The sequence below is a fragment of the Grammomys surdaster genome, unplaced genomic scaffold (genome assembly GCF_004785775.1).
Source record: "Grammomys surdaster isolate TR1022 unplaced genomic scaffold, NIH_TR_1.0 219, whole genome shotgun sequence".
NCBI lineage: Eukaryota > Metazoa > Chordata > Mammalia > Rodentia > Muridae > Grammomys > Grammomys surdaster.
The window spans coordinates 1,440,548-1,468,182 of NW_021604664.1; the positions used below are offsets into that span (position 1 = coordinate 1,440,548).

Genomic DNA, 27,635 nt, shown 5'->3' on the forward strand with positions numbered 1-27,635 from the left:
CCCCCCCCGCCCCCCCCCCCCCGCGCGCGCGGCGGGGGCGGGAAGGGGAGGGAAGGGAGGCAGGGAGATCAGAAACTTAGCCAGGGCTCCTGGTGGTACAGGCCTGAAATCACAGCTATCAGAAGACTAAAAAGGAAAACCTCAAGTTCAAAACTGGCCTGGACTACAGTGAGTTCAATACCAGCTTAGGGTACTTAGACCTTGGAGATGTATGTGTGTGGTGGAGTACTTATTTAAAATATAGAATGAACCTGACTGGACAAAAGAGGAGAGGCCCTACCATGGACACCTGTGCTCCCTGTACCTCCAGAAGCCATATGTCAGTAAGGAAAGAGACAAAAGTCGGCCCCACAGGCATCTCTCACACACAGGAGGTCAGAAAGCTGTGGACTTGGACAAAGAAGTGAACAGTCTTGGTTTAGAGCTCACAAGAATAACTGAGGCTGGTCATCATTCTGGCTAAGAGATTCATTTTTAAACATTATTCATGTCATGAGTACACTGACAGAAGGACAGTACGTAGCAGGCCAGCAGCATGGCCAGGTGCCGAGGAGAGTTCAGGCCTCATTGCCATAGATAAACTGGTATCATGGCATCGTGAACTCTGAAGGAGTTCAGGTCCATGATGCAAGGTTGGGGTTCCTTCCCGTCAGTCTTAGGGGCAATGGGAGAAGTCACGTGGTCAGGCTGTCTTAATCTTCATGGGTAGTGCAGGGAGGGAGGGCAATTCCAGGGCAGGAATGCTGAAATTCTGAAAAAGCTGGGAAGGAGGGGTCCATTTAATGACATTGTACCCATTAAAAGGGTGGGAAATGTTACCACCAGTTACCCAATAATGTCCTAGAGTTGGCAACCTGAGACTGTAAACTTCCTTGGTTTCTGCCATTTCCCTGGAACCTGTACACCTAGGAGTCTATAGAAGAAGTTAGGGATTCAGGGACAGATATCCAGCTTGCCACTTCTTCCTCTACAGCAACTAGAGAAAAAGAAAAAAAGAAAAAGGAGGCACCGCAGTCTATCACGGTCTAGGCAACAATCCAGTCTAGAATCTAACAGGAAATAGAAAGATAAGCTGAGATCTAAAGAACCAGGTAGAGACCAAAGAGGAAGAGGGTGCACCAGAAGCCTGGAGATGTGAATATTGGACATCAGCTGGGGCCAGCCCTAGAAGACAGGTCCCATCCTTAACAAACCAATTCTAAGAACAGGTCTGAGGCCAGAAGAACCAGAACACTGCACTTGTGGACTTAAAAAGCCACCTAAATCCTGCTACTGAAGATGAGAATCACTACAATCAGCCACTATATGCTGGAGAGGTTTCAAAGATCAAGGCTGTGACAGAGGCATACCACATACTAGAGTGCTAGAACAGTGGAGAACCTACCCCAAATCCTGGCAAAGACACTAAGTCTCATCTCACCAGTAGAAGACAATACTCCTGAACACACTACGAACACACTACACCACTAGCAAGTACAAATGCCTAGCCTGTGCTCCACAGAATCAAATGTAACTACCAGGAAAAACAAACAAGCAAAATAACAACAAAAAGAAATCCTTTAGTTTATCTTTATCTGAAAAGGTATCCAACATGCATAGCTTCTATAAGAAGAAAATGGAAACTTAGGATGAAAACTATTGATGAAAATATCTCTCTCTCTCTCTCTCTCTCTCTCTCTCTCTCACACACACACACACACACACACACACACACACACACACACACACACACACACCTGTAAAGCAGGAAAAAATTAAAACAACTCTCAAACTTGAAATGATAAATATCATTACAGAAGTCAACTGCCAATGAGAACAAGTACTCACACCTGACTGTCTCGGTGAAGGTTGGTGGAGACATGAGAGAGGCCAGATGGCTGCTCACCAAATACAAAGTGAGAAAAGTAACCAAACTAAACAATGCATTTAAATCATTTCAGAAACTGCGAAGGAGCCCACGGAAGAACTGACAGCTGAAAGTTCCCAGAGGAAAAAGACAGAATAAGGAATGAGTTTTAAAAGGGTTAGAAAGTCACACAGGAGGCAGACAAAACAGATCCAACCCATGTATTATTACCAGAATGCCTAATGCACGAAAATAAAACAATGTGACAGAACTAGTCATTAAAAAGGTAATTCCAGAAATTCTTCCTGAAATTCTGTTATCATCTACCAACTGATTTTCAACAGGAGTGCCCAAATAGTTGAATGGAAAGGGACAGTCCTTGTTAAACAAATGGTAACAAAGCACTGGAGATCCAGTAAGGGCCAGGGGCCAGGAGAGATCCTTAATCTTTACCTATGCCACACACAGAAATTAATTCAAGATATGACCCTTTTGGAAAGATGAACTTAAAACTCCCTTCCCCTCTCCAACCAGCGAAGCACACCTGCGTAGACCTGATCCTTGAGAACCACATCAAGATGAATGTGAAAAGATTTTGAAGGGTAGGAAAGAAACAGCAGATTAGCTACGGAACCTTGGAACCACAGACTAGCACAGTAAGAATGCTGTCTTTTCTGAGTTTTATTTTATGCCTCATATGCTCAGATTTGGTGTGAAATTCACAAATATCAACTCGCACAGATTTCAAAAAGTCCTCATGAAAGGACTAAGAAACACGAGAGCCTAGCAGAGCAGATGACTTACAGGCAACAACTGCTTCACTACAGCCAAACTCAAATTAAAACAAACAAAACAAAACAGAGGGGTAGTCCTATTCCTACCCAAACAAACACAGGCTGAGGCAGGAGCCTGGACCTTAACTTCACTGCCTGTAAGAGGCAGCCCAAAGCATTGGCTAGGGTGTGAAGACAGCTAAATGGAAACAGGGCTTTCCTCCTTACCCTGAGATAATTCGACCCAGAACTGGTGCAAAGACAGTGTGGATCACACGGAGAGGGTGGACTTCAAGATAGTGATGAAGTATCCCTTCCTTGGGGCACTAAGATGAGTGCTAGTGAGAACCATGAATTGTACTGCCAGCAAGAGGTAATTAGGTTCATGGCAGTCACATGGGAGCAGTGGAGAGCTGCTGGAGAACTGGTACACCCACCCTAAGCCAGCGATAACGAGTCGGTCTCTTCTACTGAGGCCTATGGCAGCCAAGTCAGAATCTATTTTCCTACCCCACCTAGAACTAACAAGACGGTTCTCCATTCTCCTTCTTGAGTATATCACAGCAGACAAGCCAAAGCAAAAGACTTAAGCAAGACTCAGAGGCTCATAATCTACTTCTAAAGTAGCTAGATTTCAATAAAAAAAAATTACTTATCACACCAAGAACCAGGAAATCAAATTGAACAAGAAAAAACAATCAATGGGCACTAAGAAAACAGATGTTAAAACTATCTGACAAAGACTTTAAAACATCATTCCAGGAATTCTTGACAGTTGGGAAAAAAAAAAACTTGAAACAAATGAAAAGTAGAAAATCTTGGCAAAGAAATAAAAGATCTGAGGAAGTACATGATTGAAAAACACAGTAACTAAAATGAAAAATTTGACAAGTGGGTTCAACTGGAGAACAGATGACACAGAGGAAAAATCCATGAACTAGAAGATGGGAAAATAGAAATTATTCAATCTGATCAACAGAGAGATACACTGAAAAAAAAAATCAAAGGAGCTCAAGAGTCTTTAGGAGTACAGCAAAAGACCAAGCATTCACACTGCCAGAGTCTCAGGATAAAAACAGAACAGGCAGAACTAAGGAAGTGCTCAGAGACGTAAAAGATGAAATATTCCCAAAGCTTGCCAAAGACATTAACCTACAGATTCAAGAAGCTGAGCAAACCCCAAACAGGATAAATTCGAAGAAGTCCACATCAAAATACATTGTACCCAAACTTCTGAAATATAAAGACAAAACAAGCCTTGAAAGCAGCGAGAGAGAAACAACATCTTACCTACAGGAAGAGAACATTTCGAGTGACAGTGGATTTCTCATCAGAAACCATGGACTCAGAAGAGGCACACGTTTTTTTCAAGTGCTGAAAAAAAAAGAACTGTCAACCCAGAATTCTGGACCCAGTGAAAATATCCTTCAGGAATGAAGGGAACATCAAGACACTCTTGGATGAAGGAAACTAAGAGACTCTGTCACCTGCAGACCTATGTCAAAAGAATAGCTACAGAAAGCTTTCCACACAGAGACAATTTATGAAAGGATATAGAATACCAGAAAGGAAGAAAGAATAATAAGGGGAAAATGAGTAAATATAACACATTTTCCTTCTCTTCAGTTTTCTAAGTTATATTTGATAGCTGAAATAAAAATTCAAACATACTCTGTTACGATTCTAAACATATACAGAGGAAAAATTTAAGAATACTACATTATAAAAGAGAGAGAGGAATATAGAGAGAAATTTTATATTATACTCAAAATAACAAAATGAGTAAACCAGGGTAAGTTACATAATGAAATACCTGAAGCAATTAGCATATACAATAGACACACTAGAAAGTACTATAGATAAATCAAATTGGACTTTTAAATACATTCAAAAAACCTCCAAGAAAGGTAGGGAGAAATAAACCAGAGAAATAACAAACAGAACAAACAGAAAACAAAAAATTAAGATAACAACTTAAGCTCTATCTTACCAACAATTACATTAAATATAAATGCTATACTGCCAAATAAAAGAATTTGCAGTGGATTAAACCATGAACCAACCGTATGCTGTCTATAAGAAATTCACCTCAAATGTAACTATACAACTAACCTGAAAATAAAAGGTAAAAAATATCAACCATGCAAATTTTATGACAAAAATAGTAAATATGTTAACCAAGATAAGACAGACTTCAAATCAAGGAAAATTACCAGATTCAGAGAAAGGCATAGCACAATGATAAAAAGGTTGTTGCACCAAAAAGACAAACCACAAATGTGTTTCTATCCAACAGCAACTCACAAATGTGAAAGTAACAACTTACAGTATAAAAGAAAAGGTAGATTAGATCCAAAGAAATATTTAGAGCATTGAGCATCCTTTTCTCAACAACTGACAGATCCAGACATAAAATAACACCCACACAGAAAGGCCAACCAACAGGATGAAACAGGTCCTTATACAACATTCCTCCCAGCAATAGTAGAACACCCAAAAACATCTATCATGACTCATATCCTGGGCAATGGGAACAAAACCTAAAAAACTAAGACAAATGATAATACAGAATGTAGTTACAGACCACAAAGTAATAAAAGTAGGAGTTGACAACAGAAAGACAAAAAAGTCTACAAACACTTGGACACTATGCCTATATCATCTCCCTGTATCATCACAATGACCAATTGAGCCAAAGAATAAATCTCAAAGAAATTTTTTAAGTAAACCTAAACAAAAATTAAACTATATCCCATGGAGACCTATGGCAGAAACAGAGGCAGTGCAGAGAGAGAAACTTGTAGCACTAAATGTGTGTATTGGAATAGCAGGTGGCTAGACAGATGGCTCAGGCCTTTAGAACCTTATTGCAGAGGATCCAAGTTCAGTTCTCAGCACCTACATGGTGACTACAATCATCTGTGACTTCAGTTTCAGAGAACTAATGCTCTATTCTGACCTCTAAGGGTACCAGGCATGTACACAGTATGCATACATATAAACAGGTAAAAGCATTCATTAACATAAAGGTTTTTAAAGAAAAGCAGAAAAATAGAACCAATAATATATATATATATATATATATATATATATATATATGTGTGTGTGTGTGTATATATATATATATAGTCCTACCACAAGAAAATTAGAAAAGAAGAACAAAGCAATGGAAAGTAGAAATCAAATTAAATTATATGCAATTATTTAAATTTTCATTATTTAAATAATTTTAATTATTTAAATTAAATTTTAAATTATTTAAATTAAAATAGGACCAACAAGGTGTTTTAGTGGGCCAAGGCACTTGCTGCTTAAGCCTAGTGATCTTAATTGATTCCTAGAACCCACATAAAGGTAGAAAGAACCACAGAACTGTTCTCTTAACTCTGTATGCATGTGTACACACAAACACAAATTTTAACATAAAAATCATGAAATAAAAAAAAATCATCAGGCCGGCCGGTGGTGGCGCACACGTTTAATCCCAGCACTTGGGAGGCAGAGGCAGGCGGATTTCTGAGTTCGAGGCCAGACTGGTCTACAGAGTGAGTTCCAGGACAGCCAGAGCTACACAGAGAAACCGTCTTGAAAAACCAAAAAAAAAAAAATCATCAATAAAACAATCCAACCTTTTCAAAAGATCAATAAAATTAACAAATGTGGGAAGACTGAGAAAAAGGAAAAACAAACATGCATACCAATCAAAGGAATGATTAGGAGCCTGAAGATATCCTAAGAGTATCAGGGACTAACCAAGGCCAACGATATACACATAGAACTGGCAACTTCAATGAAATGTAAAAGCCTCCGACAGTCAAAAGCCATTCAAATGAAACCGATACATAACTCCATAGCTACCCATTACACAGCCCTCAGACAAGGAATGCTTGTGTGGCATTTTCTATCAAATACTTAAAGGACAATTAGTACCCAGTTCAGCATAATTTACTCTGGAAATAGGTCCATTAGATCCAAAGCATTTTATGGCTCCATTCTTACTCTGATGCCCAAACCAGACACGAGCACATTATGAAAAATAAAACCAAAACTGAGTGTGCTAACACAGATCTATCTGTAGGCACTGAGGTAGGAGAATTGTGAGCCTGGGGAACAGTGGTATTGAATATCACAACCAGGACATGGAAACAAAGAAATAAATGTGAAAGAACTAAATTACTCATTTGGGATTCTTTTGTAGAGAATTTGGAAGGAATCTACAAATATGTGTTAGAGGTAAAATATGCCAAAATTATGTAAATTAAGAAGTTAGAAAAGGAACTATAAAATAAAACAAAAATAATAAAGATAAAATGAAAAATAATTTTTGCAACAAAATGGTATGTCAAATGAACTAAAACATTGCTTTTCATTTTATAAAGATTACAAAGTATTTAAACAGCCAACTAATCTAATCAAGAAAAAGGAGAAATCACAGAAACACTAGGAGTTCTAAAAATAACAACAACAACAACAACAAAAAACAACCAAAACACAAAAACCAGTTGAAGCCAGGTGTTGGCACACACCTTTAATCCCAGCACTCTGGAGGCAGAGGCAGGTGTTGGAGGCAGCCTAGTCTACAGAGTGAGTTCCAGGCATGGCTACATAGAGGAATCCTGGGGGGGGGGGGGGGGGGGAGGAGGAGGAGGAGAAAGAGAAAGAGAAAGAGAAAGAGAAAGAGAAAGAGAAAGAGAAAGAGAAAGAGAAGGAATTTAAGCCAATACTCTGTGTAAGTTTATGTACGTATGTAAGTTAAAAACCCTAGTTAAATCTATTGCTTGGTGGGTCCACAAACGTATGTGTACATTCATATGTGTACACGTGTAAAGGTGTGCATGTGGAGGCACATGTACAACATTAGGTATCTTCCTGAATCGATCCCCACCTTTCTGAGGGGGAGACAGGGTCTCTTACTGAACCTAGAGTTCACTGGTTAGCTAGCCTGACTGGCCAGCGAGGCCCAAGGATCATCTTCCCAGTTCTGAGACTACAGGCTCAGTGCTGTGCCTGCCTCCTCACACAGCTATTTGGAATCTAAACTCAGGCCTCATACTTGTGGGACAAACTCTACCAAATTATCCATCCCTCTAATCTCTAAATGGGTAATTTTTACAGGAAAATACAATTTACCAAGCTCATCTTGAGACAATATCTGAATGGACCAATATGCAAAGAGCTACCATTATATACATCCATAAGATAATTTTACAAAATTCTACCAAAACACATAAAAGATTGTGCCACAGCACCAAACAATCCCAGTTCTTTTTATGAACTGATAAGTACGTTCCACAGACTGGTTCCTCATTTGAGCAAAATCCCCCAGTTCACAATCTCTTCTTTATCATGCCTAACACTCCAGAATAATATGTCACTACAGTGTTGTTGGCTTTCCTGCCAGATGTTCACACAGAAGAGTAAAGCCAGCCAGAACATAATATAAGGTTTTAAATAGGATAATGTTGAGAAGAACTCACAGGCAAGTGACAAATCCCACTGGTCGATTATTAGAATCACGTATGAGTGTTTTTGAAAGGTGCCCTAAATTTCAAGACAAGAAATATCCAAAGCAATTCCTCATGAGCAGCTATTTTAGCTAGTGACCAGCAACACATGTCATTTTATGTCCTAACATGACAGTTTGTGACATCTCTGTGTTTAACTGCTTTCTCATCATATTTTATGAAACTGTGGGGTTAAGGCAGCATGTAATATGGTATTTTTTACTGCTTTAAATAAAAAGGCAATGGATTTCTTCCCTAACATGTGTAAAGTCCTCAATTTGATACCCAATACCAGGAAGATAAAATTTAATTAAAAAAAAAATATTGGCCATAACTAGAGCATGTACTTTTCAGGAATGGAATATGGAGGCTGAGTACAGTGTGAGTATATGGTATTAACTTCCTAACCGCACGGTGCCTAAACAGACTACGATAAAGCCACAGCACACTCCTCACTTCAGAGCACCAAGCCAAGACCATAAGCAGTGCTCAATAGACTCTAACAACACAGCTCAAACTAAGTATCACTGTCCTACTTAATCTGCAGAATTACACTAGGTGTCATCCGTGTGACTTTCCAACGTGGTGAGAGAGGAGGGTGTTCCTCAGGAACCTTGAGGTGGCCCTACAGTGGCCTCTCCTGCCGAGAAGACCCTACAGGCACCAGACAAGCAAGCTTGCATCACTCCCGGGCACTATAATGCTCATGTTGGTCTTGGCAGTAAAAGCTCTAAAAAAAAAGTAGCCACTGATATCTCTGTGTGGAGAGGCTACTGGGGAAACAAGGTTAGCCATCCCGGGGAGGTGCCAGGCCACTGTGGCCCTGTGCTGGTATGCCTCGTCTCTGCCCACAACGCACTGGCATCGTCTGTACTCCTGCATCCAAGATGCTGCTACTGACGCTGCTGCTGCTGCTGACTGGTATTAATGACTGCTACACACCACCTAGCCCAGTGGTCCTCAGCCTTCCTAACGCTGCAACCCTTTAATACAGTTTCTCATGTTGTGGTGACCACCCCCCCCCAACCATAAAATTATTTCATTGCTACTTCATAATTGTAATTTTGCTACTGTTAGAAATTGTAGTGTAAATATCTGACCTCCCCAAGAGGGTCACAACCCACAGGTTGAGACCCACTGAGCTCGGCATACGCTGTCACTTTGGCAACTTCTCCAGCCACCTTTGATGCCATTTCCAAGACCCACAGCTACCTGACCCCTGACCTCTGGAAAGAGAATGTGTTCAGCAAGTCTCCCAATGAAGAATTCACTCACCATCCTGTGGAAACCCACACAAAAGTCTCCATTTAGAGGACCCAGACTCCAGCAGTAGCTTCCACACAGGATTTTTATACCACAAAAATAAAATGAACTAAATCCGCTAACAAATAATGATTAATTGAGGTACAGTCTAACATTGTGTAGAGTTCCACATCTGAAATGCATTGCTATAAATTTCTGCATCTTAAATAAAATATGACCTCCATGGGTCCTGAAAAGACTTAACAAAATTTAACACTTTTGACAGGCAATAAATAAATGAATAAATAAATCGATTAATTAATTTACTAAAATAGGAATTAATGTATATTATAAATATAAGTTTATACATTGGTCTCAAGCCAGAATCTTTACCTTAGTATTGGCAAAACAAGGCAAGGGTATCAAACAGCCTGACTGTTGCCCATCAACACAATCAGACAGATTAAGACACCCAAAACTTGGAAGAGAGATATACTCATTCATAGAAGTTTCGATAATATACCAGGAAAAATAAACAGAATCAACATTAAAATAAATGCCTGATTTGAAGATTCAGGAAACCAGGGTAAGTAATGAACATAAAAAAATATTTAAAACCTCAATAGCCTAGATTTCTTCTTCTGGGAGAATCTGTAACAGGTATCAGATTAACCCCCAAAAGCAACAATTGAGAACACCAGACGAAGCATACATCTGGTAATGAACACCTCTGATTTTGGCACTCAGAGGGCAGAGGTCACCATCGGAGCTACACAGTGAGACCTTGTCTCAGGAAGAAAGAACAAAACATGCCAGGCATTCAGAAACTAAAACTCCAAGCCAGAACCTAGGAGAAATACAAAATACATTTGAAAAAAAAAAAAGACCTCTGTGAAAAATATACAAAGAGGGGCCAGAGAGATGATTCAGTGGTTAAGAGCACTTCCTGCTCTTGCAGAGGGCCTGGGTTCAGGAACCAGCACCCCCATGTCAGCCTACGACCATCTCTAACTCCAGTTACAGGGTTTCTGAAGCCCTGTCTGTTCTGATTCCTCCAGTAGCAGACATGCACATGGTGCAAAAGTATACATATAAGGAAAACACTTACATACATAAAAATTAAAAATAACACACACACACACACATATATATATATATACATATACATATACATATATATATAAATAAGACATATATACATGTATATAAAGTTAACAATTATTAAACAAATCAATTAAAAATGGCAAAAGATCTAAATAAAAACTTCACCAAAGGTACACAAATGTCAAGTATACATAATAAAAAATACTCAAGACCATATTTCATTAGCAAGTTGTAAGTTTAAACAAAGTCCAAACCACTGGTAACACCCAAGTCAGTAAAGGATGTACAGCAATAAGCCCGTCCGTCACTCATTGCGATGGGAAGAAGGCAGCCCAGCCACACCGAAGACAGATTGCAGAGTCCTAGGAAACTAAACCCAGTCTTACCCACATGCAACTCCACAGTCATGCTTACTTACATATGCACTCATAGGAGTACTCAACATGAACCCCAAACATGCTTGCCAGTTCATCACTATCAAAACTGGAACTAACTTGGATATCCTCCAATAGGTGGATGGATCAAGTTCCAGCCAGTGGGCCTTTAATGTAGTAAGAAATGAACTACCAAGCCATAAAATTCTATAATGATAAAGTTTGTTTTCTTTTTTTCTTTTCTTTTTCTTAAGCCAACTTGAAAAGCTGTGTGTTCTGATGAAAGGTCTGTGGCTGCCAGCATGTATAGGCCGAGTGTAAACAAAATCCCAGCGGAGTCCCTGGGCTCAGTCTCAGGTGAGGTGGCTGGGAAGACAGACACACTTGGGCACAGGGCAAGTGAAACAAGAATGGCCCAGATCAAGTTTCCTCAGAGGAAACTCACAGGAACTGGTGGCTAGCAGCTAGAAGTCAGCATCCTGCACTGCTTACTAAGTGTGTGAGTGGCTACACGTGACTGTGCATGGCTTACATACGTCGCACGGCCTACATCAGAGCTCAGTGCTTCCCAGCCCTTCCGCAGGCCCTGCCACTCTCCCTGGAACGCTTCTTGGTTTGCTTTCCATGCTAACATCGTCACTCACTACAAGGTATATTCACTGTGCTCTTACTGTATGCTCCTTCCTGGTCGCACACACATTGGAGCATACAAGGGAAGAAAGAGCAAGTCAGACAAAGATGGCAGTAGGGTTGGGAGAGGTAAGGCTCCAGGAATGTGTGAGCACATAGATGACAGTTCTGCCCTGCCTTCCTTCCCTAGCACCAGTCCTTATCACTGCTTGTCAAGCAACAAAAGATGAACATCGTGGTCTTTCGGCTACTCTGTGTTCTTAGCACTCTGACACCGAGCCTGGCATAAGATAGCAACATGAAAGCATTTTTAGGAAGTGGGACAAAGGTATTTAACATTGATCTGCCTCTGGAGCAATGGAAAGCCAAGAGATATCAAAGGACTGATACTGATAGCAAAGAACTTTCTCTCCTACTGGGAGAAATTCAGAGAAGCAAGCTGAATCCCAACCACTAGCATAGAGCGGCAAGGACTAGGGGCCTGCCATTGGTTACAGGGAGATACTCACTGGGAACTACAGTGGTCTCCCCAGGAGAGCCTGTCAGTGTCACTGGGACATGCACAGTGGTGCTGGGGTCTGAGGGCTGACTGCCCATCCGGGTGACATTACGCTGGTTGTCTGCATCCTCTGGTTGCTCATCCACTTTCTGCAGACAGGTGCTGGGCAGCATGTGCAGAGGGCCCACACCTGTAACTGCAATGGCCTCCAGGTCACAGTGAGGTTCCCTGAAACCAGAACGCTCATTAGTCTGATGGAGTATGTGAAACCTAGTTCCTTAGGGCTATCTATCCCTTTACACAAGGCAAGTAAATCCTGGGCTATAAACTCTCCCGGTGTTTTGAATGGTTTCTGTCTGCCTGCATACTCACATTATCTAAAGGGCTGAAAGGAAGGTATGGAGCTGCTCCATCTGTTTTTAACAGAGTGAGGCACTGTCAGATTAGAGTCTATATGTGGATCAACTGAAGCAAGCCATTTCCCTTGGACACCCTGCCAGGATCCCAGCAGGAAAGGCCCAGTATAGACTTCTACACAAAGAGACAGCACTGGGCTAGATCCCTAACTATGACCTCTAGCTGTGCCTGACCTGGGTTCCTGAGCCACGGAGCTAGCAGCTTCTGATTTCCAGGCCTTTTGAAAAATGAGAGCTAAATTCTTTTTTGTAAACTGAGCTAGCATCCTTACTTAATTCTTCTTTCCCAGCATCCTCTCCTTCAGTACAATACTTCTCTTCTCCTGGGTTCACTGGTCTTCCCAGGTCATTACAATGTGTTTGTAATGTCTACAGTCTCCCTAAGTCTCTCCCTGGGTATCACTGAGCACACAGGGAATTTTGCCAAGGGAAGAATTGGGAGTGTGTGTAGAGAGGGTAGGAGTGGTGACAACAGGAGCAGCCTGGCAGTCACCCTGTACCTTTCCCTATTTGCGTGAGGGCTCCACACACCCCCACTGCCCCTCCACACACCCCACTCCCCTTTGGGACCTCTTACATACTTGGGCTGGTGATTTCGGGTTTCCTTATCCCCATCCACCACGTTGTTCTCCTTCTCTGCAGCCTCCCTCTCTAGGGGCTCAACTGTTGGTGGCACCTTATGCCTTGCACGGTGCCTGCGTGTGGGTTCCTCGCTGTTCTCAGCCTCACGGGGACCCGTGCGCGGGCCTCGATGTCTTGCGCGCCTCTCGCCCTTGGGTACAAGCACCGGCGCAGTGCCCTCCTTGCCCTCCTTGCTTGTGTCCTGTGCATGCCGGTGGGCGCGGTGGCGCCGAGGCTCCCGTTCAGTAGCCTCTTCTGGGGATCCACGCCGGTGGTGATGCCTACTGCGCTCACAGCGCGCTTGCGTGTCAGCCCCTGGAGCCTCCTTGCTGTGACTTCGACGAGGGCGCACACGTTCCTCCCGGGCCCCGGTCTCCGTGCTTTCGGCCTTTGGGCAGTCTGTCCTGTCCTGTTCGCCTCCAGCAGGGGCTGTGGCTGAGGTCTTGTCTCTATCACGATGCCGGTGGTGCCGGCGTGGTGGGTCTGCGCTTTCAGTTGCCTCTGTGCACTCAGGCTTTGACTTGTTCCCGACGGGTCCCCGCAAGCCATCCCGACCAGGCTCCACCACCAGGGGTCGATCCATGTGTGTCTTCATGTCTGGCCTCACGTGGCGCGTGCTGGCATAACGCAGACGCTCCTCAGGGTCCATCTCGCTGTACAGTGCCTCACAGCTGGCACGCAGGTTCTGGAGCCTTAGCTGACTGGCCCGCTGCTCCCATACTGAGCGCGCCTTGGCCGAGTTCTGCTGCCTGCTGCGGGGAGACTGTCATGAGTGTCACCAACACTTATCTCTCTGCCTTACAGGGAAACCGCAGATGAATACAAGCGATGAAGGGATATGGGGACAGGGAAGGAGAGGTGACTAGAGCCTTAAAGGCTCCAGCAGTGTTGCAAATCAGAGGAAGAATACCCAGAGGTGGGGTATAGCTCCTCCTGTCAGTGTCCTGGACAGGCTGGCTGACAGCAGTAACAGGCTGGTGATGGGCCCTAGCTACCACTCAAGCAGGACGACAATGGCCCAGAGTCTGAAGGGTGCAAGGCTGTAGGGATGCCAGGTGCCGGCATGAGTGGGTAAACAGAATTTCAAGGTAGATGGGCAGCTAGCCAGTGGGAAGGAAAGACCATCTTGCAAATGGAGAAAGTCTGAAGGAGTCACCCCTGCAGCCTCCCTTGGAATCTGGCCCAGGAGGGGCCACACAAACGGACATTTCCCTAGAGACACTCACCCATGGCACCTCCCAAGGAAGTATGTAGCCCTGTCATGGGCAAACAGAATTTCTGCTCCATTTTGAAGCATTCAGGCAGCCTTTAGGAAAAAGCCACTATTTGGCTCAACCAACTACCAGGAGCCCCAAGTCAGGTCTAGAATGCACTTTTCTCTCTTGGCTCTGTGGGGAGCCTTTACTCCAGAGAAGAGAGCCAGGCATACTCTTAAAATCCTCCAGCACCAGGGGTGGGCAGCAACCTAGTTCTGTCCTCATTGAACAACGAAGGGCCTCATCTCTATTCAAACATCACTGGCCTAGATATCTGTTCCCACATCCAAATCAGGGAGCCCTTTTCATTCTGGGTTTTTCACTGGGTAAAACTAACCACCCAAAAAGGTGGCCTAGGCCCCACCTCTGCCAAGTAGAAACCACATCTGAGACTAGAGCCTCATCCTCAAGGCCTGGGAGGCTTCTGGATGACAGTGTCTGTGGTACCATTGACAACAGCCATGGCACTTGTCTCTGGGTTCATACCCACCTCACACGTTCTTTATAACCATCTCAAGGACAGGTGCTTCTCCTGTGCCCACCTCACAAGGGCGGACACTGAGCCTAGAAAGAGGACAAGACCTACTTGGAGATCATAGCTAGCCACTGATGGATGGAGCTAGGTTCTTATGCAGACAGAGCAGAAGGGAAGAAGTGCCTGAGGAACACACAAGCTTTCAGTCAAGACTCCATCTGCCTTACAGTGCAGGTGCAAACTGTGCCTGAGGGAGCAGCCCAGTCATGGGAATAGACCTACTGGAAGCAGATAGCCCAGTCACGGGAATAGACCTACTAGAAGCAGAAGGAGAGCAAATCTTATCCCATCAGGTGCTGGCTGGTGAGGAGCCAGCACCTAGCAAGTCTGAAGCTAAAGAACAACAGAGTCTAGGCCTCCTCCCCCGGGCTCTCAGATGAGGCTGGCAGGGCAGCAAGAAGCATCTACTGCTAGTTCAGGACCTCAGTTGCCATTTGTCCTCACTGAGACATCAAAACCATGCTATCTTTACTCCAAGAAGGCCCTGTAATGCCCACATGGCTTCCTTGCCCCTGGTAGAGCTCTTCTTTGAACAACACTGAAAGGCAAGAAATGGAAGAGGGCCTGAGGGTAAACACCCTTCTTCAGGAATCCTAGGATGGTTGATGTCTGCCAACTACCTTGGGCACCTCAATCACTCCGATACACCAAGATGGGCCTGGCGTCTGAGTCCTCTGATCAGCAGTGAGGTGGCTGGCTCAAAGGAGCCTTTAGGGTAGGGCCAACATCACGGTTGGGCAAATGGACAGTGAAGATAACGGGCTTGTGCAAAGGCTTAAAGCTTCAGCTCTGTGGTGTAGGCAGGAGTGGGCTCACTCAGCCCTAGCCTTGCCCCAAGTATGATTCTCTGTCCAGTCCTATCTCAAGTACAGAAAGGAGCCAAGCTACCCACGGGAATGAAGGGCATCACAAGGCCTCAAAACATAAAACTAAATACCAAATCGCTGGGCCAGGGCCACCCACTCACCTCCTCAGGCTACTACAGCCCCCGGACCACTGCCTCTGGGACCTACTATCACCAGAATGGCTTTAGTGACCCACAAACCCATAGAGAGCAGTGGGCTCCTTCCCGGTCTCTAAAGCTTTCCCCCACCTCTGCCCATTGTAGCTAGCACAGACAGCTAAGCGCTGTTCCTCTTTACCAACTTTACAAGCAATTCAAGATCCTCTCTGAAAGGCAAACTGCTCACTGACCTATATTACTATATGGCTGGCAATATTACTCAGGCAGAATCTACATTTAACAGGGCTCTCTAAAGAGCCAGTAGGGTAGAGCAGCTCTCATGATGTCCTGTCCCCAGATTATAGATGCTATACAGTCATATCTGGATGGCGAGAGGCTCTCAGCTGCAGCCCTACGGACAACTCAAGGCTCAGAAAGGAATTGTAGACTGTGAGGTCTCTGGACAGAGCTGGTCTGTCACTTTCTACTACAGGAAAGATGAGGTATCTCCAGTATATACCACAGATATACCCTCCAGTATATACCTTTCTGCCATATGGACCACTGAGGACACAACAGGCTTTCTCATCCTGTCAGACATCAGGGTCCAACATCCAGCAGCATCTCACACTTGTGGGAAGACTGAGATTGCTCTATGCTATTGTCAAAAAGGCACACAAAGCAGGCAAAAGACATGGAGGGCCCAACTACAAACATTCCTTCTCCAGCATGAGGATCCACTGGTAGAAGACAGTAGCAGCTCCTCCCCGCCTCGGAGCTTGGATGGGGACCCTCATTTACAGATGCTGGCCCTATCCTTGAAGGAAGATGCAGGAGCACATTCCCCAGGGAGAGCTACTCAGGCCAAGTAGCCAGGCTAGTGTTACCCCCAAAGAGGCTCACTTGTTCTGCTCCCCATCTTTCTTTCTTTCTTTGTGTGCACCAGTCCCTTTCTGCTTCCAGACCCTCAGTTCCCATCCTGGGGTTTTTAGTATTTTCCTGGCCTACTACAAGCTCTAAAGAAGCTTTGCTCATGCTAAAACAAAGGCTGCTTCAGAATAATTGACACATTGTCCCCAAATTAAGGAAGGATTAGGAGGAACTGAGGAATGGTCTCAAGAGCCCTCTTTGCCATCCCTGTGCATAGGGCTTCATGAGAACTACAGAAGACCTTAATCCACAGAGCTCCACCCTATCCAAGAAATAGATATACACAAGACACTGGAGTGACTGCATACAGACAAACAGCAGACAAAAGGACAAAGACCAGAAGGGAGAGGAGGACCAAGCTCAGAAAGATCTGAGCCTGTGCATAGGACTTGGGGACAACAGGGAACATGCCCACCATTCCCACAGAAGGCTGGGCTAGAGCTGCCCATGAAGCAAATGACTTTGGGGAAAAGCAGTCAGGAGTGGAGGGAAGGTGTGTGCACATAGTTATCATGGAGCCACAGATGGAGAATCATAGCAGAACCACTCACGGTGAGTTTACGCTGGAGACAGATGAGCTGCGAGATACAGTACCTCGAGTTTGCTTTACAAAACTGCACATGCAAGAAACAAAACATAAACAGGAGTGAGAAAACCAGAGAGAATGTTCTGCGACACGAGTGACACATGGCGCCACATCAGTGCGGGTGCGGGCCACAGTGCACATCTGGCAGAAGGCCACAGTGCACATCTGGCAGAAGGCTAGAGATGCATCTGCCAGACAGGCACTGGGCAAGACCAGCACTAAAGAGAAGCTGAGAACCAATTCCATATGTGCAGAAAAATGAGGCTAAAGGGAACCAGCAAACCCTACATGGCTGGAGACAAGACACAGTTCTCCCAGAGATCATCCATCGCCACAGCTTGGCCCACAATGCCCTAAGGAGGAGTGGTCTGGGAAGAGTTAATAGCCACCTTTATAGCAGTTCCAACAGTCTCCTACACCCAACGTCTCGGGGAGACTGACCTGAAGCTGCTGGCCTTGGATGAGCACATGGCAAATACAGGAGAAAGAGTACCTTCCCCTGTGGGGCTACCCAGGTCCTGCCACCTTGCCTTCCTTGTAAGGACTTGATCTCTGCCCCTAGACTCTCAGTTCCCAGACTTAAGTCCCATGGCTTCCAGGCCACAATGACCCCTCCAGGAAAGAATTAGGCTATGTCACTAAGCCACCTTCCATGTGGTTACTACACCCATTTCCAAGTGATGTATAGAAGTTTTTCTAAAAACAATAAAGCAATAATCTCTTTACAGCCCTTCCCCTCCCACACTAGCTTCACAGGGATGGTTGGGAAGGTCCCCAGGGCCCCTTTCTAAGGCCTAGTTATTTGCACACTGTCAACTGAAAACCGTTCATCTTCACACAGCCCCAGTGTGAGCAGGCGTGTCAGCATATCACAGCACTGAGGAAAGAGTGGCTGCAAGTGTGAGATCGTAAGCATGAATCTAGGACTTGTGAGTGTGAGCTTGTGAGTGTGTGAGGTTGTGAATGTATGTAAGGACATGTGAAGTTGTGAATGGGAGGCTGTAAGACTTGAGTGAGGTTCTCTGTGTGTGTAAGCTAGGACACTAGATAAGAATGAGGTGCCACAGCAGAGAGAAGCAGGAAGATACCTCACGCTTAGTGTCCTACTCCTCCAGGAACCTAAGGAGCTTCCATGGGGATGCATAGGACTGCACCCCCATCCCAGCAATTCTGGAATCACCTGTCATGCTACCCAGAATGCAGAAGGCCTCAATCACCATGCATGCTGAAGGTCCTTCAGCAACCACACAACACCCCAACAGAGTTCCCCTGTGCTGACTGATACAAGCCACAGCTGTGAGGGAAACTGCCAAGACAAGAGGTTTTGACAGCCTTGTTCTCTCCAGTCTGGCAGCAAACCACAAGAGAGAACTCACACAGCTCCTGAGCCTTCAGAGGTCTTAACGTGAGTGGCAAGAAACAGCACCAGCAGCTCTCTCACTTGGCACCATGCTCATGGGAAAGGGCTCACCCAGTATGGCCAACTCTCCAGAATCTCTATTCAAACCAGAGTGACTCATTTAATACTACTGTGCTCTCCCATTCTTGGGGACACAGCTCATCTACAACAGTGTCTCCAAGCAGGGCAGTGAGGGAAAGAAGGCCTGGTCAGTTTCTTCTGGGCAATGGAAAGACCCTATACTCTTTTCCCTAGGCATCAGTCAGATAGGAGCATCTTTGGGAATGGAAGCCCCATAGGCAACAGGAGCTGTCCACAGCTAGGAACTTCAGAGAAGGCAAGTGTTAAAAAGAGTATCACTTCATACCACATGTTTACATGAAGCTGGGATCGGACCATGCCAAATGCGTACCTGCCATCCTCTCTACAACAGACCAGCTCACAGAACTCAGATAAAGGAAATCAGGAAGATGCCTGACAGGTTTTATCAACTCAGGATCAAATTATTGAATTAATCTGCCCAACCAATCAACAATTGAACTGGCCAGACAGTGAAACAACAGGATAGGCATGTAGGCTGAGCTTTGCAAGTCACCTAAACAACCCTAAGGGGGTGCCATACCCTAAGCCCACCTGACTCTGGCATTGGTCCCTACGGGCTGGAGCCATTTTGGCTGACAATTCACAGGCCAAATGCTCTCTGCCAGGCTTAGAAACAAGTCCTCTAAAAATACTGTCTGGTGACCTCTGGGAAAGAACAGAACCACTTTACACACACACACACACACACACACACACATACACACACACACACACACACACACACACATACACACCCCTCAATCACTACATCAACATCCACGACCAACCGATTCCAACACATAATTCATCAGTGTAGGCATAAGTCACCACAAGGTGCTGAGTCGAAGCTACATGCCCAGCCTAGGAAAGGAGCGTGGCAGGGAGAGCGTGCAGCCTCAAGGCCAGCAGGGTGTACTTCAGCAGGGTGTACATCTCCCAAGATTTGCCAGCCCATGTACCCAATTTTCCTGACTCTTAAACACTAACTTTCCCCAAAAGTCCCTAACCCTCTATAAACTTCACTGTACCCAAGACCTGGGTGAATAACAGGGAGACTGGATCTTCCCACAGAGCACACTGGCCCTTTCTCATCACAGGTGCCTCCTTGCCAAGCACCTGCAGAGACATTTTTTTGGAAGTGGGCTGCCACTAGAACCTTTTGTCTGTCTTACAAAGTACATTTCTACAAAATTATGTGTAAAATCTCCATGCTGAATTCTCACTCTCCTGACACCTGCCAGGGCTTTGCCAAGATAGGCCCACTGGGGCCTCCCAGACCCCAACCATCCAGTGACCCAGAAGCCCAGCTCACCCCACCCAACATGAAGGCCACACACTCACACTCTGCTGGTGGGAAAGCCGTAAGTATGCTCAGCTGGGCCCTTTGCTCGGGCTCCTTTCAACACAATTCAAGGGAATGGCTATGTCTTCAGCAGCCCTGGCCAGGGCAGGGGTTCTGAGGACACGGGCTCTGCTGCTGCCCAAACCACCCATATTCCATTCCCTGGAGCCTTACGCAGCGATGGAGATGTTGGCAGCAGACATGGGGCTGACTTCAGCTACTTCTTTGGCCTTCTGAAGAGCAAGTTTCTGATTGGCAGCTTCTTCCATCTCCTCTTCATCCTGTTTGAACAACAAAACAGACAGTCTTCTCAACTCAAAAACTGACTGGGCACTCTGACGCTATTAGTTCTTCTTCCTAATGCCTCTATGCCTCTTCTGAACTCCAGACCCTGGAGCAGACATTCAGGTCCTGGGTGGACAGAGTGCCTTTGTGACCCAGGGTGAGTTCTCTTAGTGTCCCCCAAAGCCTCCCCTCCTGAGTCTCTGGCTTGAAGTATCAGTATCTGGGATTCCTGCATCAGTGCTATCTAGCTTGTGTCATCTCCAGCCTGTTCATGAGCTGATGGCCCTGTGTCTGTGCAGTAGCCACACCCCATCCTGATCATCCCCAGGCAAGTACAAAGCCACTACCAGAGTATCTTTTTTGTACCTCAGGCTCACCACTGCAAATCTGTCCCTTTCCCATCCTCTTGTCTTTCTGGAAGCTCTTGAACCACCTGAACAAAGCCGGCCTATCCCACAGAGCTGAGAATAAGGTTAGGGGGCCAAGCTCTTCCCCGTCCCCATCAGAAACCTTTGAGTTTCTCTGCCTGAACGAATCAGATCCCATAAAGCCACATATGACTATTTGCCACTGCAATAGGATCTGCTTGTATGCAGTCACTGGTCCAGGAAGAGAAACAGACAGCTGACCCCATGTCACTACACAAAGCCAGGACTCTGAATTAGTACCGCTGTTGAGCCCAAGGCACAAGCAGGAAGGCCTCTATCCTGTCCATCTGAACTAGCAGACCCCATGTTTTCTTAACATCCCCAAGCCTAGGCCTCCTGAGGCTAATTCCCCCTGAAAGCTAACACTCCTCAAAATGTAACTGAAGCTTGAGGAACATAAAAATGACAAGACAAAAAAAAAAAAAAAAAACCCTAAGCTGCTAGTCGCTGCCCAGAAACTGTTAATGCAGAGGAGCCCCTCAGGCCTCAGGTCCAGGAAAGACATGGCTAGTTCCTCAGATAGCAATCCCAGGTACGATATGAGACTGATCCTGGTTTATAGCCTCTTGGGAAAAAGCCATCCTAATCACTCCAATGTATGTGTTAAATGGCCTGAATATTCTACAAATAATTCAGTTTTAATTTATTTCCACTTCGTCGAAAAATAATCAGTGCTATATACATTTGTGAACGTGTTAAAAGGATTACCATTTCACTATTAAATGTGCCCTACAGGCTCACCTATTAAATACTTGGTCTCTGTTTAGGAAATGGGGCCCATTTGGAAGGCACGGACCACTAGGAGATGACACTATATCCTGGTCTGTCCCCTTCATGTCCATTTCTGCTTCCTAGCTACCACTAAGAGAACAGCTATGATTTTTTTTTTTTTTTTGGCTTTTTCGAGACAGGGTTTCTCTGTGTAGCCCTGGCTGTCCTGGAACTCACTCTGTAGACCAGGCTAGCCTCGAACTCTTGAACTCAGAAATCCGCCTACCTCTGCCTCCCAAGTGCTGGGATTAAAGGCGTGCGCCACCACTGCCCGGTGAACAGCTATGATTTGCCACAACTTTCTGCCATGATGTTTGACCACAGGCCTAAGTACAATAAGGTCAGCTAACAATAGACTGTAATCTCTGAAATTATGAAGCAAAATAAAATTTTCTACCTATTTATCCTTTTTCTCTAGTTTGTTTGTTTGTTTGTTTGGTCACAACAATGAAAAGCTAATTAACACAGGATGGATTAAGTCCTCCCTTCTAGTACTCAGGCCTGGCCCAGGCAGTGTCACGTGGCCAGACAGATAGGCTTTCATTGGTCCAAATTCTTAAGGCAGGAGGATTCTTGTTTAGGATTCACCATAGAAAGTTCTGTGTACAGGCAGGTCCCTGAAGATCCTGCCTCCTCAGTTTACCACCACCCACACAAGACCATGGAGAAACATCAGGACTCAAGTGTACTTCTGCACAGGAACTAACATTGCTAGTATGCCAAATTCACATGGTTCCAGAAACACTACCATCAAGGATAGCTCTGGAAATACATAGACTCCTCCACCCCATGGAGCCCAGCCAGGAATCTGGATCAAAGCCAGATAGTAATACTCAGCACTGGCCAGACTGATGACAGTAATAAGCCAGCTAGTGGCACTCCTGGGTCCTCAGGAGCCAGAGATCAGAGCAAAAGAGGATTCCAGGACCTCAGGCACAGCTCCATGCAGGAAGAGAAAACACTAAGCAGAAGCCAAAGGAGACTCATAGCCACTACACTGAATAAGCTATGCCCTCTTCAAAACACCTAATCCAGTCTTCCTCAGTCCCAAAGTGAAGAAAACACTGGCCTGCTAAGATCTGACTTGGGAGATGTGCACAGGTGCCAACTTGAGCATCAGAGACCACAGAGCACCTCTCACAGAGACATAGTACATGCATGCACATAAGACATCTGTGATGCACTTGGCGGCAGCCTCCATGCTGGAGCCAGAACTGGAATCAAAATGAAGCCACAGGCTGTCAGCAGGCAGCCTAGCCACCTACCAGGGAGCTGGACACAGAACTGAGGGCTGCTAGAGAAGGGGTTCTGTCTTCTACAGGGAAACCAGAGAGACATTCATATATAATCATGTTCCCCCACTGGGCTTGGATATAAGAAATGAATATTGAATGGTCCCTGCTGGGTACTGCCTAGAGAAGAAGCTGCCCTGCTGTGACACAGATGTGCACAGACAGAATCGCGACTGCCAAGCTAGGCAATCTGAGGGTGGCACTACAAGCAGCCTCTTGCTGCTCTTTCAGGCATCAGAAGCAGGCATTCCCTAGGGCTCACTCATACATATCATCTGGGAACACTTCTCGCCCCCATCACACATGTGCACTGGGGCCTGTACTCCTGTGACATGTGTAGTCCTGTCCAGCCTGTACCTCTTGTGCTACCACGCTATAGCCTGCTGTTCATTCCTCCTTCCAAAGCCACATCTTCTCTGGGAGCCTGTCCACACATTTACCTACCTTTATGACATGTCCCTCCTTGCCTCTGTGGCAATCCTCTGTACCCAGAACCAGGTTAATATCTCTTGGTTCACAACTTTGAGATGATTCCCCTGGAGGGAAGTCACATGGACTCTGACCCAGTAGCTGACCTCCCTCATGACTGTAAACTTCATCCAGAGTAACATGTACTGAGTCCCAAACTCTCTAGCACCTTCTAGGCTTCAGGTGGTGTTTTACATACCTTGGTCAACTCCTGGGCATTGGCAAGGTTGTCCACAGCAATGGCCAAGAAAACGTTCAGCAGGGTGTCTGGTTGGTTCCAGCTAAGGAAGGGAGCCTTCTGCCCGCAGTCTCATATCATTCCACCATGGTTGTTCATCTACCAAGTCTCCAGCCTCAACCCCCTAAAACCATCAGCCCATTCTGGGCCCTGGTATACCCAGATGCACAAGGTCCCCTCCCCCATGGCCTTCGTTCTCACCAGCTGAATTGCTCCTCTACAGTTTCCCATGGCTCAGCCTTCTCTAGTAACACACACACAGAGAAAGACAGGGACAGAGACAGATAGAGAAAAAGAGAAAAAGAGAGAAAGAGAGACAGACAGACAGACACACACACACACACACAGACACACACACATAAAGGGAGAGCTCTTTTTTTCACTCAGGATCTCTGAGAATGATGCTGTAGAAAATTGGAGGCCAGGCTAATCAATTTGCCTTTGCCTCCTTCAGAGGATACGCAGACTGCTTCCTTTATCCCCAACCCATCTCTGTTCTAGTCTGCATGAGAAGCCTTGAAACGAACACACCCTGCCTTTACAGGCTCCTGGGATGCCCCACACCTACTGGGGCTGTGATAAGAACCTACCCAACCCAACATACTAATCCAACTATGAGTGGCACCTTCCAGGCCTCAGCTCCTAAGCGAGGCTCACAAACCTCCCTGCCTCGCAAGTTCCCTTCTTTTTACTTTTTACTTTGTGAATTCCTGGACATTCTCTTCCTCAACATGTTCCCCAGAGTCACACTGGAAATGGGAGGGTAAGTGCCCAACACTGCATCCCACCCTGAACAGACCCTGAAATCCTATAAAGTCCTGCCAGCATCCTTTAGGAACAAGTAAGCCAGTCTCACAGTGCTTGTGGTGGTTTGAATGAGAATGGCCCCCACAGGCTTACAGATTTGAATATTTGGGTCACTAGGGAGTGGCCCTATTTGAAAGGATTAGGAGGTGTGGCCTTGTTAGAGGTTTCAGAAGCCTAGGCCAGGCCTAGAGTCTCTCTCTTCCTTCTGCCTTCAAACCAGATGTAGAACTCTCAGCTACTTTTCCAGTACCATGTCTGCCTGCATGCTGCCATGCTCCATGCCATGACGACAGTTTAAATCTCTAAAATGGTAAGCCAGTCCCAATTAAATGCTTTTTCTTTATAAGAGTAGCCATGGTCATGGTGTCTCTTCAAAGCAACAGAACAGTGACTAACACGGGTGAGATAGCTAAAGCAGGTCCCTGTGCTACATAAGCATCTTCCCCGCATCTCTCCAGGACCGAGTTATTCTACCATCCCATAAGCCTCTTCCCGCAGGGAAGAGAACTACCCCTGGTTATGACAAGCATGGCTACTGCTCGCCTCCCACAGGTTTACACTTGTAAGTTATCTCAGGATTGGAGATTACCTTGGTACTGCTGGCACTCTGCCAGTGAGATCTCTGGCATCAATCCTGACAACCCAAAATGCTACAGACCCTACTTGATGTCCCCTGGTGGGAGGCTGACCACAGGGCCCAGTGCTCAAAGGACTTGGGCCTCTTTCACCTTAAGTCTGCGAACTCATTCTTACCAGGCAGTGCCATTCTCCCTATTGCCCTGGCTGGTACCAGGCAAGCAATAACTAACTTCTGCTACAACTAGGCCTTCTGGCTGGGGCCCATGATCCAGGGCATTATGACAGAATAGGATAGGACATCACAGCCTTGCTGAGACCAAGCAGGGCACCTCTAAGTACTACATACCCTCTGGACTAACCCTACCTACACCTAGAGGTTTTTTTCATGCCCAAAGCAGAGCTAAAGGCAGCAATCTGTGGGTATCCAGCCAGAAGAAAATATAAACGCATCAGAAACCACCCTAATTAAACAGGAGGGTAGGCATCTGATGGCTGATATGCCTGGCCTAAGTGTCAGTGCTTAATTGCTGCGATGGCTATTCTTGGTTGTCAACATCTGGAATTAACTAAAACCCAAATACAGAGGGCGCAACTGTCGGGAATTTTTGCTTAATTTTCAGGAGGACGATCCACTTCTAATCTGGATCTCTGAGCTAGGAAGACATGCCTTTAATCCAGATCAGTTGAGAAGGAGATACCTTTTTCCTGGAAGCCTATATAAGGGCATGGAAGAAGGAAGCTTTTGCATTTTGCCTGCTTGCTCTTGGTTTGTTAGCAAGTCCATTCCTTCACTTGCCAGTGAATTAGAGCCTGCTTCCAGGATTCCAATGTCCCTTGAAGTCTAGTCTAGTGGACTGAACAACTACCAAATTCTTAAACTTCCTGATCATAGCCTTGTTGGATTAGCTGGACTGCAGCCTGTCATTCTAATAAATCCTACATCAACACACGTTCATTCCATAAGTCCCGTTATTGTAGAGACCCCTGACTAATCTGACTGCTGTGGCAAGTATGAGGCCAACAGTGCTGCTCTGGCCCCTCCCTGAAACCAGGGCTATCCTCAGCTTCCTTCACTCAGTGCTCACATGCCGTCCAGGCAGGAGGATAGAACACCAATCCTGGACTATAAGAAGCACCTTCACAGAAGTAGCTGTGCACCAATTCGCAGATGTTTGGCTCCAGCTTACAATGTGTGTTTGGGCTCTAAAACATTCTACCACTTTCTCTATATGAGGTTGGCTCCTAGACCAGCATATCAGACCCTGCTTGTGAAACTGTTATAATACACATTCTCAGACCCCAACCCAAACCTATTAGCTAAGGCTAATGATGGAGAAAGCCTTCTTCCCTACCCACTCCATACTCAGACCTTCTTGCAAGGACTCCATGGTTATTCAAAGTGGCTCTCCTGGCAACCTGCCCCAGCCTCTAGACAACCCTTTCCCATACAGCACCTCCATATGCAGTGCTCTGGCAGCCTGGGGATGCACATCACCACACTCTGAGGAGGAACTGCTTATATACCTCAGCCCTTCTGGAGGAAGCCATGATGTAGGTGGCTTCCACGGGAAAAATGCTACATATGACCCACTTGCACATAGCCCCGAGAAGGATACAGTTTCCAAACAGCGTCAGGACGATGAAGTAAAAGGAAGAGAACATGCCTTTGCTCACTCCACCTTGTGACTCAATCCCATGATACATCACGGCATTCCAGTCCTCTCCTGTCAGGATCTGACGGAGAGAAAAGTAATATAGAGCACATTAGTACCACAGCCCAGAGTGCACAGCACACGGGCACACACAGAAGCACAGATTAAATCAGGACACAAACACCAATGGGCCAATGTGCCCATGCACGAAATTTTAAGATTACAGGAATTCCAAAGATCCAGGAGACAGAGGACCCAAGTTCAATTCCTAGCACCAACATGGTGGTTCATAACCATCTGTCAGATTCTCTGAAACTGGTAAGCCATCTTTCTAACTCCTAATTATGAAACTTTAAATGGAAAACAATTCACAATACTCCTATACCTATCAAGCAGATCGAGAAACTAAACGCCAGTGGCTGGAGAGCTGGCTTAGTTGTTATACCCCTTGATGCTCCTGGAGACAACTAGAGTTCAGGTCCCACCACCCACATCAGCAGCTCACAACTGCTATAACTCCAGTTCTAGGAGACCCAACCCCCACTTCTGGTCTTTGTGAGCATTCACACATTCACACATACCCACATATAAATAATTTTTCATTTTTAAAAAAAGAAAACATCCCAGTGAGGCTTACACCTCTTGATGGGACTCACCAGTTTCATCCTCCCTAGTTATACAGTGTCCTGACTCCAGGGTTTACCACTTCATGCAAGCTTTTATAGAGCATACAGTATTATAGAACGATATCAAACTACACTGAAACCTGTTCTATTCCACTCAAAATTACACTTGTGAGAGGTATCCATGCTGACACGTGTAGTTGTAGGTCAACTGTCCTCCCTGGTCCCAAACAACACACTCACACATTCCCTAGACGATGGCCACTCTGATGTCCAACGTTATCATTACAGCTATTGCTGATGAACTGTCTCACATCTGTACACCAGAGCATTAGAGCAGATCCAGCACAGGACTTTCTGATACACGGGCTTCATAGGATGCTAGAAAGTCACCGTCCAACATGACTTTAA

The 27,635-nt window shown here is 45.5% G+C and overlaps 1 protein-coding gene across 3 annotated transcripts in view; it reads right to left on the reverse strand.

Moving 5' to 3' along the window:
- Cacna1b (calcium voltage-gated channel subunit alpha1 B) overlaps nucleotides 1–27,635 on the reverse strand; it is a 164,839-nt gene that overhangs the window by 62,823 nt on the left and 74,381 nt on the right. For 2 of the 3 annotated variants that reach the window (XM_028772871.1, XM_028772870.1), the window contains exons 16-21: nucleotides 26,566–26,683; nucleotides 23,525–23,592; nucleotides 20,256–20,362; nucleotides 12,970–13,761; nucleotides 11,983–12,200; nucleotides 9,066–9,068 (exon numbers count right to left, since the gene is read on the reverse strand). In XM_028772871.1, the coding sequence (XP_028628704.1) occupies nucleotides 9,066–9,068; nucleotides 11,983–12,200; nucleotides 12,970–13,761; nucleotides 20,256–20,362; nucleotides 23,525–23,592; nucleotides 26,566–26,683 (1,306 nt within the window). The remainder of the gene's footprint in view (nucleotides 1–9,065; nucleotides 9,069–11,982; nucleotides 12,201–12,969; nucleotides 13,762–20,255; nucleotides 20,363–23,524; nucleotides 23,593–26,565; nucleotides 26,684–27,635) is intronic. The other variant, XM_028772872.1, reaches the window with a different exon arrangement.